Source organism: Mesoplodon bidens (genome assembly GCF_964165515.1).
Source record: "Mesoplodon bidens genome assembly, chromosome: 1".
Classification (NCBI taxonomy): Eukaryota; Metazoa; Chordata; class Mammalia; order Artiodactyla; family Ziphiidae; genus Mesoplodon; species Mesoplodon bidens.
The window spans coordinates 137,576,043-137,596,730 of NC_138176.1; the positions used below are offsets into that span (position 1 = coordinate 137,576,043).

At 41.6% G+C, this 20,688-nt stretch overlaps 1 protein-coding gene across 2 annotated transcripts in view; it reads right to left on the reverse strand.

Moving 5' to 3' along the window:
- Positions 1 to 13,164: 13,164 nt before the first annotated feature.
- The window catches only part of KIT (KIT proto-oncogene, receptor tyrosine kinase), an 84,993-nt gene continuing 77,469 nt past the window's right edge, over positions 13,165 to 20,688 (reverse strand). For both annotated transcript variants that reach the window (XM_081234806.1, XM_081234805.1), the window contains exons 16-21: positions 20,079 to 20,206; positions 18,887 to 19,009; positions 15,302 to 15,413; positions 15,087 to 15,186; positions 14,632 to 14,737; positions 13,165 to 13,510 (exon numbers count right to left, since the gene is read on the reverse strand). In XM_081234806.1, coding sequence (XP_081090932.1) covers positions 13,382 to 13,510; positions 14,632 to 14,737; positions 15,087 to 15,186; positions 15,302 to 15,413; positions 18,887 to 19,009; positions 20,079 to 20,206 — 698 coding nt within the window. In that variant the 3' untranslated portion in view covers positions 13,165 to 13,381. The remainder of the gene's footprint in view (positions 13,511 to 14,631; positions 14,738 to 15,086; positions 15,187 to 15,301; positions 15,414 to 18,886; positions 19,010 to 20,078; positions 20,207 to 20,688) is intronic.

Below are 20,688 nucleotides of genomic sequence, written 5' to 3' on the forward strand. Positions count from 1 at the left end.
CACCCACTCCCATCCTCCTGTTTACTGAGTATTTTGGAAATCGCTGATACATTGTGACCATCTCATTTCAAAGATGGTGAGTCCAAACACCCCCGCCCCGCCCCCCCCCCCCCCAGAGTTTAAATGATCCAGCAGAAGGCACCTGGGCGCCGAGCAGCCTTTGGGTTTGGGATTCGACAGATCTGAAGAAGTTTCCTCCATTATGTCCTGCTTCTTTTGTAATCAATACAAGTCCACTAAAAACAATGATGGGGATGGTGCCGTGTACTATCAAGCATGTTGTTGGCAGGGCATGCTCTGGAGCCCACAGCTGATGTGCTGCTGCTTGTTGGGACCAGCCGACAGATGGGTTAGACAAATAGTGAAGCCCTGAGTTATATTCTGTGCACTTGCAAAACACTTGAAAAGTCAAAAAACTCTTTTTCAGATGTGGCAGTATAATTCGTTAGAAGGTTAGTTTGTGTGACAGACAGAAGCTGCTGGAAGAAAATATCCCCTCCATTTTGGAGCCTTCATTTTTTAAAGCCTAGGTTCATAGAAGGCATTATGCTAGGTTTTCCCTGAAAAGGTGGGGAGGCAAGCGGGGACCTGCCAGGGAGGCTGGGGACGTATGTGGGGACACTGTCGACGTACGTGGGGAGACTGTCTGAGACCCACAGGGTGGAGGAAATAGAAAGCCAGGCCCTCCAGGTGTCTAGACCCTCAGCCAAGGCTGCTCCAGGAAGACCATGAATTGAGTGCTGTCCTGCCGACACTTAACCTGGATTATCTCATTTAATTCTACAAACAGCCAGTGAGCTAGGAGCTGTTCCTATTTCTATTTAATAACTGAGGCAACCGAGGCTCAGAGAAATTACATGACTCACCTGAAGTCTTAAAGCTAATAAATGGCAGAGCTGGGATTAACACTCAGGTCTTCTCAACTCCAAACGCCAAACATTAATCACAATAATGTTCTTTTTACAATTTCCTTAATCTAAGGTGGAAGCTGATGGAATATCCCAAAGTATAATTCAGCAATGGTACAATATAGTCTCGTCCATGCGCATAACATTCTTATGTTCATGGATAGAACTTGCATTTCATAGGGGAGGAGAGATGAACTGATTATTCTTTAGACAATTGTGCATAAGCATTGTTTCCATCAACTAGGATTTTGATGGATTCAGAATGTCGGGGAGTTGGAGGTTATACGGCCTGAAAGTACCTGGCATGCAGTTGTTTGCATCATCGGTTAAGAGCGGGCTAAAGCTTTACTAATCAGCCCAAACGGGTAAGGATTGACATTCTTGGGGGTAGAGGACTTGCAATCATGGGAGAACAGTTCAGAGAGAAAGTGATAGCCTATTGTTGTCTGAGCAGTGAATATCTAATGTAACCCTGGTGTGGTCTGGCTTTATTTTAATCATAGGCAAATGAACTGTAGATGCATATGTGTAATTGGAAAATAACTCCTTCTCTTCCAATTTCCTTTAGACATCTGAGAAAAGCTAATAATCTTCCTTTTAAAATTCACTGAATAAAAATCAATCCAGGCACACTAATATACCTTCTACTTTCTCAGCCTTTTTGACTTACTAAAGGATATTATACTTTCAGATTTAATTAACCTTTAATGAGCACATGCACCTTACCTGGCACTGCTCTAGGCTTTCACATGTGGATCATCTTTATCTAATAAACGGACTAAAATCTATTATCACATACTTCCCCCTGACTCTGCTTTTAACCCAAACAAACAAATGCATTCCAACCTCTACATTTGTTAGAAGTGGGCCCCAAATATAAGGTCTTAAACTTCCAGTAGCTAGTGTGATGTTTCTTACCTGAAAATGCCAGGCTTTTGGTATGTCCATGCAATGCGAAATTATAAGTTTCATTTACATGTAGTGATCTGGAGTGATAATCACGGTACAGTGGAAATTAAAAATGTAAGTTGCAGAATATATAAAAATCCCATTACTTTAAAGAACAAGAGATATATATATACAGAGAGAGAGAGATGATAGAGGTAGAGATATATTTGTATGAAATAGAAAGTTATGAAGGAACCATATCAAAGTTTACATTGATTAGCTAAGAGAGAGTAACAGTTAATTTGAAAACAACAGCCTTTGTGCTACAGAAGACTGGAAAACTTGCAGACAAGGAAGGTGTACTTCCTCCAGTATCTTTCTGTTGAGTCAAAAGAGGAGTCTCTGTTTAATGGCTGGGAAATGCTCCCCAAGTGCCCTTGGACAGGAAATCTTCCAGCAAGAGGAGACATCATTGGCCAGTCAACCACACAGAGTTTGGACGGGATTTTTAAGCTGCTAAACTGCAGGAAACTTTCAGGGGATTCCCAAATGTGGTCTGTGATGGACTAGAGAGTCTGGGGGGTTGCTGTGGGAAAGGGAGGGTAAGAGCCTGCCAGGCGGGCCCCTGGGACCCCATTGCCACTGAACGTTTTGCTTACTGGGATTTCCATTTAACTGGTGATTCAGCAGCGACCCCAGCGAAAGAAATTGTAAATTTCTGATTCCATTGAGAAGGACTTTGGAGTCAAACAAAATTTGCTTACACCCCCTGAGTCTTAGTTTCCTCACTTGTGTAATGCAGATGAAGTCCTACCTCCTAGGGCTGTTGTGAGGATGAAATAATGCAAGTTAAGTGCTTAGTGCTTCATAAATGGTTATGTGAAAGGAAAAAGGCTCACCTGAGTGGTAAATAGAGGCATGAGCAGGGCAAGTGACGGGCTTGGAATACCTTCCATGGTACGATTATCTTCAACTTTTCCTGTCACCTTTAGGCATTATTCATTTCAGAGACCTGGGTTATCCTGGACCTGTGGTTGTCACACACACATGCTGTGTGCACCTGGGGACTTCCGCCTTCACTGTCTGTTTAAAAAAGCCATCTCGTTTTGCAAGGTCAGATATCTAAGTCCTGGTCATCCTGGGAGGAGGGAAGGGCAATAGAGACCTACAAAGTCCAGTAAGTAAGTATCATGGTGGAGAAGACCCCTTCTTGTATGTGATGCCAGGAAAAAATGTGAAGCTTTTACTGAATGAGGCTAACCCAGGTAGTCTGACTTGATTATAATAGGACAATAGATGCAGTGTGACACAGTGTTTCAGAGCCTAAACTCTGAAGCTAGACTCCCTGGATTCAAATCCTGCTTTGGCAATTTACTAGCTAATGACCTTGGTCAAGCTACTTGATCTCTCTATGCCTTCGTTTCGTTTCCCCATCTATAAAATATTACACATGGTCGTTGAGAGGATCAGATTAGTTAATGTACGTAAAGCACTTAGAACATAACTAGAGCTATATAAGGGTGCTGTATGGGTTAGCACATATACTGCATTCCCCATACCAATGTCTAGGCAGACATAACTAATCAACAGCAGCATTCTTTTTCACTCAACCTGTTTGAGGTCCCTGTATCCTTCTCAACAGTTGCTCCAAGTAGTTGTTGATTGATAAGCTCACCAAATGAAAACTGTTTTCACATCCTAGTCAACTGGAATATTTGGATGTAAGCAGTGGAGAAAGTCAGTTTACCTATACCAGTTTTCTAGACCACACACTCCCCAAGGATAAAGCATACCCTGATTAGTGGTAAATGATGCCGTTTAAGGGCTGTTTGGCCCTTAGGCCCAGCAGCCTGTTGTGTCAACACAAGTGTTTTCAGCTGCCCTAGAATACATTCTGAGACAAGCAACCACGACAAGAGTGCTTGCCTGTCCTCATTCTTCATTACCTATAGAACAAGAGCAGCTGCTAAGCCACAGACCACAAAGAAAAAGGTCAGTCTCACAAAATACACCAGGGTCCTGCTGATGTGCCTGAAAAAGTGTGCACACTTCAAAGCCAACCACGGATGGACGGAGACATCTAGGCGAGCCACTTGAGAACATTTATTTCAATTAGGAGCCTTTACCTTGAGGACCCAGCCTTTGTGAGGTTAAACCCCTCCTTGAACCCACATCATAAAAGCTGCATTTAACCAACAAAAGTGGAATCAACAGTGAAGGAGACATATGGGCGACAGCTTGTTAATTTATAAGCAACAATAACAACTGTTGAAGCAAAGGCAAGGTGGTATTTTCACCTACACTCTCAGTGATCTGCAATTCTTGACTTGCCCTCTTTCTCTAATGCCTCTCTCTGCACTTCAGACCCCAGCCCCTTCTGCAAACACAACATTTTGTTTTTCTCACAAGGCTCGAATGAACAAGACTGTTCTTTGAAATATAAAGGCAAAAATGTTCTTGAAGGATATGAGGAAGTTCCCATGGTACAAAAGGGAGGGGGCAGATCATGAACCTGGGAAATCAACAGATGATTCTGGAGCCTCACATTAACTTCGACTTCAACCACCATTCTCACCAACATTTAGAGGAGTTGGTAATAGGAAGCAAAATTGTTGATTTGTTTTCTCTACATTTTCTTGTATTTTTGAAGGTGAACTGAAATGGCTAAAACATCATCCAAAGCCCAGAGAAGGACAATAAGGAGCTTGCCTATATACCAACTAGTTTATAGTGATTAGAATTCAGAGATCAAACAAACTAGAGTTTGCCTCTCAACTCCACTGCTCATGGCTGTGAGGTTTAGGGCGAGACAGTGAGCCTCTCAGAGGCAGTTTTCTCACCTTGAGACAGAGATAAATCATACCTACCTCCTAGTGTTATTCTGAAGCTTAAATAAGGTAAAATATGTAAAACATCTGTTGGAGGACAGGGAGAACAAAAAATGCCCATCGAACTGAGAAATTATCTTGAGATCAAAAAGTGAGGCAGGCAGCTCCATTTAATCAACAGATCAGTTTATCATAGGGTAACTTACGGGGTGGATTGGGCGGACAATGATCTAGAAGTATGTACAGCTGCACTCCACACTGCCGAGGGGCCACTGGGATACTTTTATAGATAACCTAGGGTATGGGGGTACGTGCTTGGAAACAGAGAGTGCATTCGTAAGTCAAGATTTATGAGTGGGTAACTAGTCTCATGGGCGCCGGAATACATCAACAAAGGATTTCATCATGGTTTAGAGACCACCAGAGCATAGAGGCCACCTGGTTGTAATGATTATTAAACGATATCTATTAACTACAAAGCCCTTAACAATGAAGAAGTGATTTACCACACTGCATAGTCCTGGGTAGCGACAGTGGAAGAACAGGAGGAACTGTGTAGGCCCAAGATGGCATCAGTAATGCTAACAGTCATACAACATCCCATGTAGGTCCAGGTAAAGAGTAGGCGTTCAACAATTGGTAGCCATCATCATTATCTTCATCACCATTGTCATCATCATCACTGATAATATCCAAACAAGGCAACCTATCAACTGTCACTGTTATTTATATGACCAAAACATCTAATCTAGAAAGATCCCAGAGACATAAATGACTGCGTGCATGTGCTGTGCCAAAAATGTGTTGTTATCTTGCAAGGCAAGAGTTATTGAAAATTAATTCATTTAAATTATTTGAATACACATTAACTGCAAACAAGCATGAGGTAAATTTTTGGGATAATGTTCTAAAACTGTATCATGGGGATGGTTGCACATCTCTATAAATTTAATAAAATCACTGAATTATACACTTACAATGAGTGGATTTCATGGTATGTTAATTATACCTCAATAAAGGTGCTAAAAAATTGTCTCCCTAGGCAGGCGCTGAAGGGGGATTCAGATAACAGGAAGAACAGAAATTACCTTGCATGCAGCATAGAAAGACAAAAAGGAGGAAAATATGAAAGATTAAGAGACATGGAGGACAGAGTGAGGGGCTCTAAGATGCAATAAATTGGAATCCTAGATGGAGAACTGAAACAGGATGGGCAGAGGCGATTTTAAAAGGGCTAAGGATTTCCCAGCATCAGTGAAAAACACCAATCCATAGATTTAGAGTCCAAAGAATCTTGAATAAGATAAATAGAAAGAAATTCGAGCTTAGACATATAATAGTGAAACCAAAGACAGAATGTTAGAAGCAATAAAGAAAAAAAGATAACTATTTTCAAAAGAACAATATACTGATCTCTGGCTTCTCAACAACAACAATGGAAACCAGAAGAAAGCATGGAAATAAGCATGCTGAAAAGTTGCCAATCTTGAGTTTTATATCCAGTGAATATATCTTTCAAGAATGACGGTGAAGTAATTTGGACAGCAAAAACAAGATTTCCCACCTACAGACCTTCACTAAAATAAAGTTCCTCCTCTGTTTTTTACAATCACTGAAACTCTTCATTTCTTCCACATGCTGGACCTTGAATATTCCCAAAATCTAGACAAGGGTTATTAGATTTAGCAAACAAAATACAGGACACCCAGTTAAAATTTGAATTTCAGATAAACAACAAATACATCTTTAGCATCTATGTGTCGCCAATATTGTATGGGACATTTAACTGGGTGTCCTCTGTTTTATCTGGCAACCCTAGTCTATTCAAGGGGAGAAATGTTAGAGACAGAATTGGAATCGTCTGTTTGTAGGTGATGGCCACATTCCAGGGATGAGATGAAACAGACTAGGGCTTGATGGGAGATGTCAGATGAAAAGACATGAAGGGCCAGACTCTGTGCAACTCTGACCTTTGAAGGGGTGATGGAGGAAAACAGAGGAGGAGAACCAGTGAGGGCAGGCCAGGGGGCAAGTTCCAAGGAGAAGCATAAAACTTCATTCATTCAACAAGTATTGAGTGTCTGCTACAGACCGGGTACTGTTCTAGGCACTGTTCTAAATAATCAAATAATTGAAAAGAGTGCTCTGAAATCGGCACAATGAAACGTAGTGTGATCATTTAAGGGTTACGGGTAAGTCTCTCCTTAGGCTAACTCCAATTGACAGGTACAGGCTTCCTGGAGAAAACTCATTTTCTTAGTTTTCAGAGAGCCAGTTTCAGTGCTCTAGTGAGGATCAGGTCACCTGCCACAGTACAGAGAATTTTTGAGACACTTCTTTTATGGATTGAATAGTGTCCCACCATTCATACTGAATTCATACTGAAGTCATAACGGTAACCTCCAGTACCTCAGAATTGACCTTATTGGAAGTAAGACCTTTGCAGACATAATTAGTTAAGATGAGGTCATACTAGAGTAGGGTGGGCCCTTAATCCAACATGACCGCTGTCCTCATAAAAAGAGGGAATTTGGACACAGACACACACACAGAGGGAGAACACCACGTAAAGAAGGCAGAAATCTACAAGCCAAGGAACACCAAAGATTGCCAGCAAACCACTAGAAGCTAGGAGAGAGGCAAGGAATAGATTCTCTCACAACCCTCAGAGGGAACCAAACCTGCCAACACCCTGACCTTGGACTTCTAGCCTCCAGAACCGTGAGACAACAAAGGTCTGTTGTTTCAGCCTCCCAGTTTGTGGTACCTCATTACGGCAGCTCTAGCAGACTAATGCACTTCCCTTTACAAATGTTCACTTGAAGGCTGCCCAGCTGGTACTAGCCAGGTTGGTCCCAAGACCCCCTCCTGGGAGCAGGGAGGGGTTTCCTCATGGAGAGTTTGGCCTGGCTGATCACTCCCAAGGTCAAGCCTGCAGTGGAGGTCTCCTGTCTTTTTCTTTTTTTTTTTTTGTATTGCTGACCTTCATTTTTTACCTATAGTGATCTTTTAAGAGAATAAATCAAAAAAAAAACTTTACAGCAAATACTTTACATAAATATAAACATGCATGTCTACTTCATAATTAAGCAAAATAAACTTTCAGGCACAAGATTTGAATAATCATAAAGAATGAGACAATGAACCCAAGACAAAAATAACAGGAGCAAGAAAAAGACATTTCATAAGGCTTCCGTTGGTCTTGTCATCCAACCTACTGGTTAAGGCCTGAGTTTCATGAATCCTACCTTCCTCGCCAAATGGAAATATTCAATTTGGCTGTACCTAATGTACATCCACATAACAGACGGTTACTCTCTCAAAATAATGTAATAAATACATCACACGTACACACATCCTACTTCACCAGCCTCTCAAATAGGGGACTAATAAGGATTTTGGAATTTTCAAGTTTTCCTACCACTGAAGCACATACATGTTAATACCACACATAGAAAAAAAAATGGTTCTGCTACAGAAATGAGTGGCATCATGAGAAATCTCTAGTTTGTTAAGTTTCCCCAAATCACGTCTTTACTGTGGCTTGCTTGCCACGGCTCCTCAGGTGCTTCGAACTTAAGTCCTCACACCTCACTGGACGAACCACAGTGTGGCAGACGTTACACAGAACAAAGAAAAGGCCATTTTAACCATTTGGTTAGACTTCAAAACCACGAAAATCAGCATGGACAGCTTCCAGCTGTCTCCAAACACCTGGAATGTTTTCTCTACGTCTGCCCTCTGTGCTCTACTGGCTGGTTCTCTCTGCCCCCAGGGGCCTCCTGGCAGCCCCCACACCTCTCTCCACGCTGCATGAAGAGAACAGAACTTCTGCCACTTTCCCTTCTCTAGCCTTCCCCGGCCACCCAAACCCTCCTTTTCTCTACTTCTCTTCTCCTTGTTCCCACAAAGCAGCTCTGCATGCCTCAGTGAGGCTGCCCAAAAGAACTTTCCTAGTTCCCTTCTCTCTCCTCCCCAAAGCCTCACCCCTAGTGTGAAATGAAACTGCATTCCAAGGTCCCACCCACTCTGGGTAAATGTTGTATGTTTCCTGTCTTTTCTGAACCCATTTCCTCCCAGATGGCTCTCCCTTACTCCATGCTGATGGAATGTTTAATTATTCATTCAATAAGTATTAATTAATCACTCATGAACCACTGTGCTAGAAGCCTCAGCCGCCATCTGAGAGATAACACCTGTGCCTCAAGAAATCCAAAACGTAGTGATCATTTAAGGGTGACGGGTAAGTCTCTCCTTAGGCTAACTCCAATTGACAAGTACAGGCTTCCTGGAGAAAGGTGAGACTTCTAAGGCATCTCCATGGGAAAGACTGCTGTGTTACATGAGTGATGTCTGCACGGACATGGATAGGGAGATGCCAGCCTGGGAAGACCAGGTACTTGCCACCACGGAGGTGCAGACTTCACATACTACTAAGCGAACTTGGGCAAATCTTTACCTCCTGCAAACTCTTGAGCAATTTAACCTCTGGAGTGTCTAATTTTAACAAGTGAATGATAACCAGAGAAACTAGTGACCCACCACATATAGGTATTTTATGCTAACTAATTTTAACACTGACTATAGTACCGGCGGGGAGGAGATAACACAAACACCAAAATAATTACAGTACCAGGCAGAATAGATTGTTAAGAGCAATAAAAATGATGGGTACCAAATGTCATGGGGATTCAAAGGCAACTTCCAATTGAGTTTATTTCCCTGGTCTTGAAGGGTGGGGGGCTTGTTGGGAGAGAAGAGACAACATAAAGTCAGAATGGATGGAAGCAGAAGAGTGGGGCCTATTTATGAGTCGAGGGTAACATGAGAGAAGCGTGGAGAGAAGGCTGGAACAAGAATAGAGAGCCTTGAATTCCTGGCTAAAAAGTTGGGATTTTAATAAGACACAGAAATCTCTGTAGCAAAGTCAATTTTCACCAGCCAACTAGTATGGTACTGTTTGCATTTTAGAGAAAGACAACAGCTAGAAGCACTTTTTTTCTCTTTTTTTTTTTTTGCGGTACATGGGCCTCTCACTGCTGTGGCCTCTCCCGTTGCGGAGCACAGGCTCCGGACGCACAGGCTCAGCGGCCATGGCTCACGGGCCCAGCCACTCCGCGGCATGTGGAATCTTCCCGGACCGGGGCACGAACCCGTGTCCCCTGCATCGGCAGGTGGACTCTCAACCACTGAGCCACCAGGGAAGCCCTAGAAGCACATTTTTGACCGTAGAGTTCTATGCGGGGTAACCACTGGGTTACGTTGGTACGGGAGCATCTTCTTCCTTCCTAACAGCCTAATCAGCCATGACAAAGGTCACCATTTTTTAATGCTATTTATGTAATAGGCATATGAACAAGGTGGTCTGACAGCTTCATTTTAGTACATTGAGGCAGTTACCACGGTTTTGGAAAATGAGATTTCAGGAGTTCATCTGCCCAGTGTCACAGAGCAGGTAAGGGGTCGAGACAAGGCTGGCACTTTTGAACCCAGTGACAGACTGGAGACCAAGCATCTACTTTGTGATTAAAAGCTGGGCCATTGAAGGTAACAGCTAGACTAATAATATAAGGGCCAGGGACTGCTTCTAACTCTTGATTGCACACACATGAAAAAGTCTAAATGACAGTGAAACCATTCATAAAGGATTTCTTTGTTTTGTGGTCAGTTAGCATTCATTCCTGTCTGTAATAATATAATGGAAAATGCTTGACTGAAATGTGGGTGTTTTTCATTGGTTATTGATGTTTCTGGCCACATCATTCCCTCCTGATTTTAAAAGGCTTCCTCTTCATTACAGTTCACCTTTCACCCCTTTTCCCTCTCCTTCCAGGAGTTACTTCTGCAGGTGTAGATGCCATGTCAAAAAATAAAATAAAACTGATGGTGTTTTGTGTGCTTAACTCATTTTTAATAGGATTTTGTGGTTTGGGGTGATTCTTTGTTTTAAGCTGGAATAACACTCAGGCTCTATGCAGGTTCCAATGGTCTGGACAGTCCCTGCTGATCACAAAGGTTGCTCCAGCCACAGGACATTACCGAATTAAAAGGCACAAGTCACCTCCCTCCAAGCAAGTGACAGAACTTCACTTTGTTCCAGAAGCAAGTGAGAATAAAGATTAAAGGGTGGAGCATGAACATCTCAGAAGGGATATTAAAAATCCAAGCCAACAAGAATACAAACCACGTTCTTGGGATTCCTCATGTCAACCTTGTGAATTACTTTACTGTTCATATTAATTTTTAGACAACCTCTTTTAGGAAGAAACATGCCAGTTATATTAGATTGAACCACATAAAATTGCTGCTAACCAGGATGGTCATTTCACATGAATCAACCTAATAATCATCATAGAAATGTGCAGTAATCTCAATGTGTTCTATATTTATTTCTCAATTTAAATGGAGACCTTGGGTTGTAGAGATAAAATGAGAAAATACAGCACATACAAATTCTTAACAGATGTCTGTTGAATCTTTAAGTATATAAATCCTAGCAATCTGGTAGCCTCGCATGTATCTTATGCATACTAGGTACAAATCATTCTAATGTCAGGGTGAATGCACTTTAACACTTTCAAGTTTAATTTCCCTGAGTCTGAAATAATTAAAAATTCCACTTGATTTATATATTTACACTTTTATTAGAATTCTTCAGAACTGTGAACAATTGGACAACATATCAGAGAAAAAACATATAGAACATCAACATCCTTTAAACTTGCACTGCTTACATATTTACACATAAAGTTACTTACTGTATATATAAAAAATATTTTCAAGGACTCATGGGCTTGGGAATATTCAAAAGACATTATTGCTACATTTCAATATTTACCAAAAAAAGCCACAAAATAATTTCAAACATTAAGCCACTGCCAAAGAAACATGGGATGTAAAAAAAAAAAAAAATTATAAAAATATAAACTTTCAAGAATATCCAAGACAAAACTCTCAGTGAAGTGCCCCTGAAGTACCTAGACATCTACAATTAACAACTATTTTTCTTACTATAACCAAAGTCAATAGAAACACAAAGGAAATTTTCAAAGTATGGCAAACAGTGACAACTTCTTACGTGACAACAAAACGCCCCAACATGTTACCTTTGGAAAGGTGCGAGAGCATAGAACTCCAGTGCAAATGGTTACTTCCAGATAAATGGCCACAGTTCTCTAAATGAAAGCTAAGGGACCTAGGAGGAGAAAACCGTGAGGGCAGCATACCTGAATCTCATGAGACAACACACAAACCTTGCCATGTACCCATGGATCTCTTATAGTTGGGCAGGGAAAAAAAAAGGTAAACTCTAACAGTAATACCCAGGCTACAGCCTAAAGTGTAAAATTTAAATATGTTTCAGTGGGAAAGTAGCATTAATAAGGTCTAAGGAACAGGCAGAGTATGTTGAGTATAAATAACAGAGTGCCTTAAGTGCAGGTGGATTGCAAATAAACAGGTACTTAAGCACTCCACTTCCTATATGCCTCTACATAAGCTTTTGGTAAGCTTCTCTACACAGCTAGGTGGAGTGAAATAAGAGCTGTGCTGAAGAAAGTCAAGTGACTTCTTGGGTACTGAAGGACCCTCTTGGGCTCAAGGCAAGACTACTCCCAAAATATCTGTCTACAAGCATACACACGTGTGCACACATACACACTTATATAGATACTGGCCCAGTGTCTAGGACATGTCTGTGATGGATGCTGAATCTAAAGTTTATTTCCGGCTACAGAAGACTCCAACTGAGACAGTACTGTTTTGTCACTTCTGCCGGAGTCATGCAGTAAATCGGTCACTTTTTCAAATGGCATCGAATCCACTGAACACAATGCCATTCTGAAGCTGGTCAGCTTGTTCTGGACAATCTCTAGAGCAAGTTCATCGGCTACAAAGGAGATCTCTGTTAAGATTGTGCTTGGCAATTATGTATTTTCTTTAAAAAAGAAAAAAAAAAAAGCACTGTTTCCTTCAAACTTGTCTGGCTCTTCAGCTATTCCTACACACAGCAGACTCAAGCCAGAATCGTATCCAGAAACTACACCTTGTGGGTTTCCCCCATCAAATATGTGAATCTGTACAATTTACAGATGAGTATATACAAAATGCAGGCTGGGGAGGCCTTCTCTCCAATTCAGCTCCCTAATTGTGAACTCTATTTAGAAAACAGGTCAGGAGCACAAAGGCTCACACCCAGCTGTCTTTATTCATGCCTGGAAAGCATTTTTCCACGGCCTACGTCTCACTCCCAGCATGAAATACTAGATTTCTTGAGCCCAGATACTCATAGGCTTCTGCCCTTTGAATAACATTCTATTTTCCACATCAAGGGATGAGCTTTCGGCTTCTAATCTTGCTGTATCATCATACATTACGGATGATTATGAGGAATGAAGGTGACTACTGCCATGTATTCTAATAAACTATCAACTATACTTTTCAGGCAGAAATTGGAGAAGCCCTGGGAAGGACTCAGGGTGTCTATAGCCCATCCCACCCACTCTTTCTCCAAGTCTGAAGTTATTCCATTAACGGGGGCCAGCTTGCAATTGGGAACATATGCAGCTCAATGGTAGCTGATGACAGAAATCATCGGCCACTAAAGTGTGCTCATAAAGACAGGAGTACAGTGGGGTGTCCATTACCCTGGAGTAGGATTCGAGTCGAAGGAAAACAAAATAACCATTATGAAAACCAAAAGAATGGGGGCCGTTCTTGTCGGGGAGTCCCCCCCCACCCCCAGATGCGCATTCTGCTTCAGACGTCTTCGTGGACAAGCAGGGGCTGCGTGGAGGATGTGCTGCTGCCCACCGAGTTGATCCGCACGGAACGGTCCACCGAGGGGGTCTCCCGATGGGGGCTGCAGTTCGCTAAGTTGGAATAAATCTGAGGAAAACAAGTCCGCAGTTAATACGCCAGTCCCCATAATGAGCACAGCAACAAAGGGGCACATCTGCAGCCTCAGAATCACAACTTATGAAGACTCCTAAAGCCAGGAGGTTTACAAGACCTTACAGCCAAGAACCAAATCATACTGACCAAAGACAAGCTTTGTTCTATCCCTCATTTTCCCCAAGGTCTGATTACCTAAGAAGTGATGGTGCGAAATGTGCTTTTCTGCTGGGACACATCTGGGAAAGAGAATGATGTAACTTTTATAAAAGGTGTATAAATCTCTACAGCCAATTCCAATCCAAAGGCTGGTGTCAGTCACTAAGAAATCGGTGGTCCTTCCAGGGGTTTTCCATTGAGAACCAGGCTCTTGGGTGTGAAACGCTGTTTAATTCAAAATGTGCTTTGACACCCGGAAGAGCAAGCTTCAACACAAAAGTATCAGTGATATATGCTGAAGAAAAGACAGTTCCAAACACACAAACCAGAAAAAAAGCAGGTTAAAAAAAATCTGAGTCAAAGTAAGGATCACTCATTCTTCCTTAAAAGCCAAAGAAATGATGGATTTGAGTTTTGACTTCCCTCCTCCTCAAATCACTGGAAGGGATCTCCCAACTTCAAACAACTTTTCATTCTCTATGGCTTGTGGCCATACAGCTATCTGCCACATTCTGGTTATGCTTTCTTGAGCAGAGGGTTTATTTTACTGCAGCAACAAGCTGTCTTTTCTCTGATTTTATTCTAGTGCACATCACCCCAACCCTCCAAAGTCTGAATAGCCTGACACGTGAGGCAGACCGCATGCCGACCCCATGACCAGCACTTGAGGTGGAAGAGGAAATGTGGCAAATCCTTATGGAAACATCCATGTCCACACTTCTGAGTGCCAAGCCCTCTACTCTTTCATCGCCTCGTCTCATAGCCCTTGGCCCAGAATGGGGATTTGGGCAAAAAGAAACTGTTTCCACTGCTTTACTTTCCTACCCAAAGCCCAGTTTACAGACTAAGCCAAGGAGAGAAGGGGTGGGTAGCTTAGTCCTTACCCCCAGAGCCTGAGAAGGACATGCTTGGAACCAAGAGAACGGAGGTCCTTTGCCTGGCTAGAGTGTACTCACGTGATTGGTGCTCTCTGAAATCTGCTTCTCAATCAGCTGCACAATCTGCTTAAATGTTGGCCTTTTCAGGGGATCAGCATCCCAGCAAGTCTTCATGATGTCATACCTGCAAAATGAGGGCCACTTATCACTCCTCAATGCCCTTAACTGGTCCTCAGGTGCACGCCATGCAGCAATTTCAAAAATAATTCCAGGGCTACGCAACTGGACATAGTGAATGACATGGGCATAAAATAAAACTGTGTCTATGAGATGCTGCCAAAACTTTCTGTATATTTGGTGACAAGAATTATGAAAATCAGCTACAGAAATGCCATTTGACCAGGATGTCATAAAAAAGGAACCAAGCGACATTTCAAACTGTGCTAGTGAAAACCCTCAACATCTGAGCTTGTCTTTAAAAAGGAAAATAAAAGGGGAAACATTATCTGAAGGAAGAATGTCCGGGCCCTTACATTTCTGCAGGTGCGTGCTCAGGGCTGAGCATTCGGAAACCTTCCTTGATCATCTTGTAGAATTTAGAATCGACTGGCATTCCAGGGTAGGGGCTGCTTCCTGAGGCACAAACAGTTTGCAAATCAGTGTAACAATAAGCAAGCAGGATGCTGACAACACCTTAAAGAAGATGCTCTGAGTCTGATCAAGGAGGCTTTGGCAAGGCTCGTTTTACCTAAAGAGAACAGCTCCCACAGAAAAATCCCATAGGACCAGACATCACTTTCAAACGTGTACACACAGTTGAAAATGCTCTCTGGTGCCATCCACTTCACAGGTAGCCGAGCCTGCAATGGAAGCATAACAGAGTCAACAGTGGTAATTATGAAGCTCAAAAAAAAAAAAAAAAAACGGAACAGAACATATTCCTATAAATGTTGCTTCTGCTGAGAGGTGGAGGTGAGAACTTGACGGGCATCTCACCCACATAACCTCAGATGACCCCGACTGCCTCTGAAATAGGTGGATCACAAGTACAGCTGACCCTTGAACAACGAGGGTTTGAACTGCATGGGTCCACTTACACATGAATATTTTTCAATAATAAATGCTACACGGTCTGTGGTGAGTCGAATCCAAGGATGCAGAGGAACCGTGGATACGGAGGGCTGGCTCTAATTTATACTGAGATTCGCCCCTGCATTGTTCAACTGTATACTATCCCCATTTTCAAGATGGGGACATTGAGTCTGTACAGTGTGGTGGATAGGAGCACAGATGTCAGACACAGATACATGGGTTCTAACCCTGGCTCCACCACTGGCCTTGTGTAACACAGAGGTTAGTTACCACTGAACATTATTTACCCTTTTCCCTTAATAGAAACATGGCCTCCCACGGTAGGGACTGCATGACCCAGCTCCTTCCCAGCTGCGTGCAGCCATGTGGCTCAGTTTTGGCCACTAAGGTATATAAGTGTTGTGTGACAGCTTTAGGAAAACTTCCTTAAAATGAAGCTGGCATGTGCCCTGTGGCCTTTTCCTTCTTGTCTCTTCCTCCATTATCCTGCCTTCTGGATGTGTTGGCTGGCTCTCTCATGGCCATATCATGGACCATGAAGATAAGGGCTACACCAAGGATGGTAAAAAAAAAAAAAAAGAAAGAAAAAAGAAAGGTGGAGGAATTCACTCCCCTAGTGCATCATGGAACCTCCATAGTAGCAGGCCCGGCCTGCTACTCCTATACTTGTTTTACTTTTTTTGGGGTGTTCTGTCATATGCAACCAAAACTATCCCTTACTAATACAGTGGGAAAGTCACTTATGCATCTATAATTAAGCCTCAGGATATTCTTCTGTAAAGCAAAAATAATACTTCAAATTCCATGAGTTGTCTTGTGGGTTAAATGAGATAATATGGGTACCAGTGCTTAGCCGGGTCCTGCTGACTCACTAGTGTGTGAAAACTTGCCCTGTACAAGCAAGCATGTGATAGAGAGTAGCGGATATGCTGACTATGACTATTCCAAGGTGGTGAGTGGCAGATTCGGGGTTGAAATTCAATGGCTGAACTTCACATCCTGAACTCCTCCCACTAACCTCGAGCCAAACTTTCTGTGACTATTCCTCTTAGAGACATTTCTGGATTCCTGGATCTTAATTTACCATAAAAAACTAAATCAATCCTTCGCTTAATCCATTTAGGATTGAAAACTGGGAAGACAATTTTTTCTGGTCTTAAAGTTATTTTAGTCAGTAGGAAAAAAAAGGCTTTCCAGTATCCCCTCCCAGATTTTGCGCTAAAGCTCTTATAGAGGCCCTTAACCTGAGATTTACAAAGTGTCTGGAATTCAGGGGCTTGTGAACTTGGAAGGGAAAAAATTATATTCTTGTGTTCACTAAATAAAGTTGAGCATTTCCTTAAATTATGAATGCAGGCAATAAAGCACCAGGTCTTAGCAGTGCCTGTGACTTTGTCACCAACAGTAACATAGATACCTTCATATTACAGTTTTATATTCATCACTTAGAAATTACAGTAGTTGTTAGACCCACAGTTAGAACATGTTGTTCTGTGTAACAAAGAAGCACGTGTAATGAATATCACAGAGGTACTTTTTAATATTTTAATAACTTCATTTCCATTTAATGGCTTTTCTCAGTATCCTATGTATTTTATGCATTTAAAACAGTGTTCTGACAAGGGATCCACAGGTGTCCCCAGACTATGATAGGGGCCACAGCACAAAAACGACCAAGAACGCGTGTGAAGAACTTTCAGAGAAACGGACACAACGAGGAGGTCTCAAATGACTATGATGTAAATTTGGGGCCAATAACATGTTGTGTGAGTTTCCCTGCTTTTAATTTTGTCCCATTAGGTCTCCTTACCCAGTAGCCTGGTGAAGAGTGATATCTGTGACTGGTTAGTTGAACTGGCTTAGCTGGAGTCCACAATCTGAAGCCTGGTGGGGCCTAACCACCTGACCCATCCTTGTTAATTCCAACTAAGGTCACTAGCCAAGAACGGGCTATTAAGAAGCCGCAGCATAACCACTGTCACGATTATTTAGATTCTAAATAAGACATCTAGCCAGAACAGTAAGTGCCTCATGTAAGTATTAGCCACAGTGTGCCTGGCACTATTCTAAACACTCTACTATGTATATTAACTCATTTAATCCTCACAACAACTTTATGAGGCAGGTGAGAGTATTATTACCAAAAGGAGAAAAATCAAGGTTCAGAGGTGCTGGGATGATCCTTGCCAAATATTACACAGTCACTAAATGATAGAACCAGGTTCAAACTCAGCAAGACTGGGTGCAGAACCCAGTAGCCTTTTGTCAATACTCAAAGGCCTGGATAGAGAGCCACCTTTCATTCTTCCTTCCAATAGTGTACCAGGACGGAGAGGACTTGGTGTTATTAACACTCCTAGCCTTAGTGAGTTACTAGAAACGCATGCGATCATCAGGAAGTAAATCCAGGAACATTTCTGCAAAGAAACAAGTCTAGTACAGCCCACCCACAGAGATGCCATAGTGATGGAGAAGGAAATATTACATCATCATAAGGCACACAAGAGCTACCTCCAGGAATAGCTCTGGACTATAGGTATGGGCCTGGGAAAATAGATGTAGAAGAATATATGTTCAAGACTATTGGCTTCCCATACTAATGGAATATTCCTCTAGAAATCATAGGCTCTGGTTTCAGCCTCTACTGGCCTGTGTCATCTCAGACAAATATCACTAAAATACACTGTTTTTAGTTTCTCCAACTTTTAAAATGTGAAGACTTGCATTCTAATGCCAAGGGTTTGTCCTGATGATACAATGAAAATTGGCAATGAAAGCACTTTGAAATAAAATCACTATGTTCCGTAAGCCAATTATTCCTTATGAATGTCTTTAATAAGCTCTTGATTATAAGATTCAACATTCTATATACCTAACTCTGAACATTATCTTAGACTTAAGATTATCTTTTTCACATAGCGTGTCAATCTCAAGATAAAATTCTCCTGCTGTGACCTTCAGGTCCACATTTGTTTCACTTGAACAAAATCAAGTTCATTGCTATTCTCAGGCTATAATGAAAATTAAGGCTATTTCTGTTTCCTTCACATGCTCCATAATTACACAATTTGAATTAGGAATTCTATTATCGGAATTTTGCTAAAGTACACTTAATTTGACTGCTAAAATGCATGGTACCGCAAAGGTAGGATGTGCATTATGAAAATCATAAAAAGTAATACTTAAGAAAACTTGAAACAAAAATCCTTCACTGGGCTGTCAAGAGAGAGTGGGTACTCACGTTTCCTTTGACCACATAATTAGAATCACTCTTGATGTCTCTGGCTAGACCAAAATCACAAATCTTTGTGATTCGACCATGAGTAAGGAGGATATTTCTGGCTGCCAGGTCTCTATGAATACACTATTAGGAGAGTGGGAGACAAAAGAAAACCATTTACATTTATTTTAAACTTTTAAAGAGTGAAAGCTATGTTTAATACTAGAATGCTGCTTATGTGATACAGTGCCAATACTTTTGCTTTACGTTTAAACTATTCAGTGCACCAAAAATAAATATCTAGATTACACTCTGAATGATGTTCAAATTTGTGTTTCACATTGTTAGGACCTTAATTACTATAATCACTTTCAAAACCAACTTGAATAAGTGCTTCTTTTTTTCCTTAGGACTACTTTCATTCATAGGAAAATACATTATAAATAGTCTCATCATTTTTTTAAACGGAAAACTCATTTTACATGCTTCTCTTTGAATGTTCTTTTAAAGAGTTTCTAAAATGTCTACAACTTCAATTTGATACCTCCTAAGGACAAAGGGAAGAGGCTCTTTATTTCAGCCATCCTATATCCTCTTTTAGTTTGGTAATCGTTTGGAAATGTCACCAATGATAACTTAAGGGTAGGTTCTGTAACCTCGTTCTATTCTGCTTGTGCCATTTCCTAAGGAATTCCTCTCACCCTTCCAGAGACCATGTTCCTTGTTTTGGTTCCATCATTCTCTTCCCACCCCCAACCTTCTGATCAAATGTTTAGTGCTCTCTCTTGATTCCTTACTCCCCTGCACTTTGTAAACCATACATGCAATATTTGAGGTCTAACTTCAAAAAGACCCAAGTATATGCTTCACCGAGCACAGCAACTACATGAGGTACCACCTCCTTTGGCTGATAAAATAATTATCTGTTTTCTAAGAGCAGTTCCTATATCCTAAAAGCCAAGTTTTAAATGAATTCATTGCATATAAAAATATATTCATAGAAAGCTCCTTTAGACAGGCTTGCACTTTAAAGCTTATAAATGAGAACATGAATTCCGAAGAGACAGCTGTTAGAACATGAAGAAACTGTATTTCCTCTGCTTCGGGTTACCACATTTCAAATGACACTCTGCCTTCTAACTATGGCTCTAAGATGCCCCTTGGGGGCCATGGGGGCAAGGAGAGGACTCTTCTGAGAATCACCCTCACTTACATTCTTCGAGGCGAGGAATGCCATGCCCTTTGCCACCTGGTAAGAAAAGCTCAGCAAGTCCTCCAGGTCTAGGGCCAACTCATCATCTTCCATGATGGCAGGAGTCACGTCTCTTTCTATGTATGAACCTGTTAGGAGGAGAAGGGATTTTCCTAGCAATTAAAACCTTCAAGATAAGGACAGTAAAAGGCAGTGACAACAATACCTCCAAGGGCTGGTAATCAAGGAACTGATGTGAACTTGCAGGCAAATCACCTCCCCATTGTTAAGGACAGGTAGGTACTGAATCACAAAGCTAATATTCCCAATCCTGGGCTAAGTTACAGAATCTTCAGGGAAGAAGGACAGCAGATGAATACAAAAGGCTCATATTTTTATATGCAAAATATGTATTTGATATATTTTGATATGCATGTTATCATATATGCAGTAAAATGCTCAGATACAATAACACACGCTCTGACCCCAAATATCCACTTGCAACCCTTAACTGCCATTGATCACTGGCATTGCCACTGGATCGAACGGCAATGGATCCTAGGCCACTGTATCCTATCCTAAAGGAGAACTGGTCACTACAGGAATGGTGTTAGATTCCACAGTGGTATGA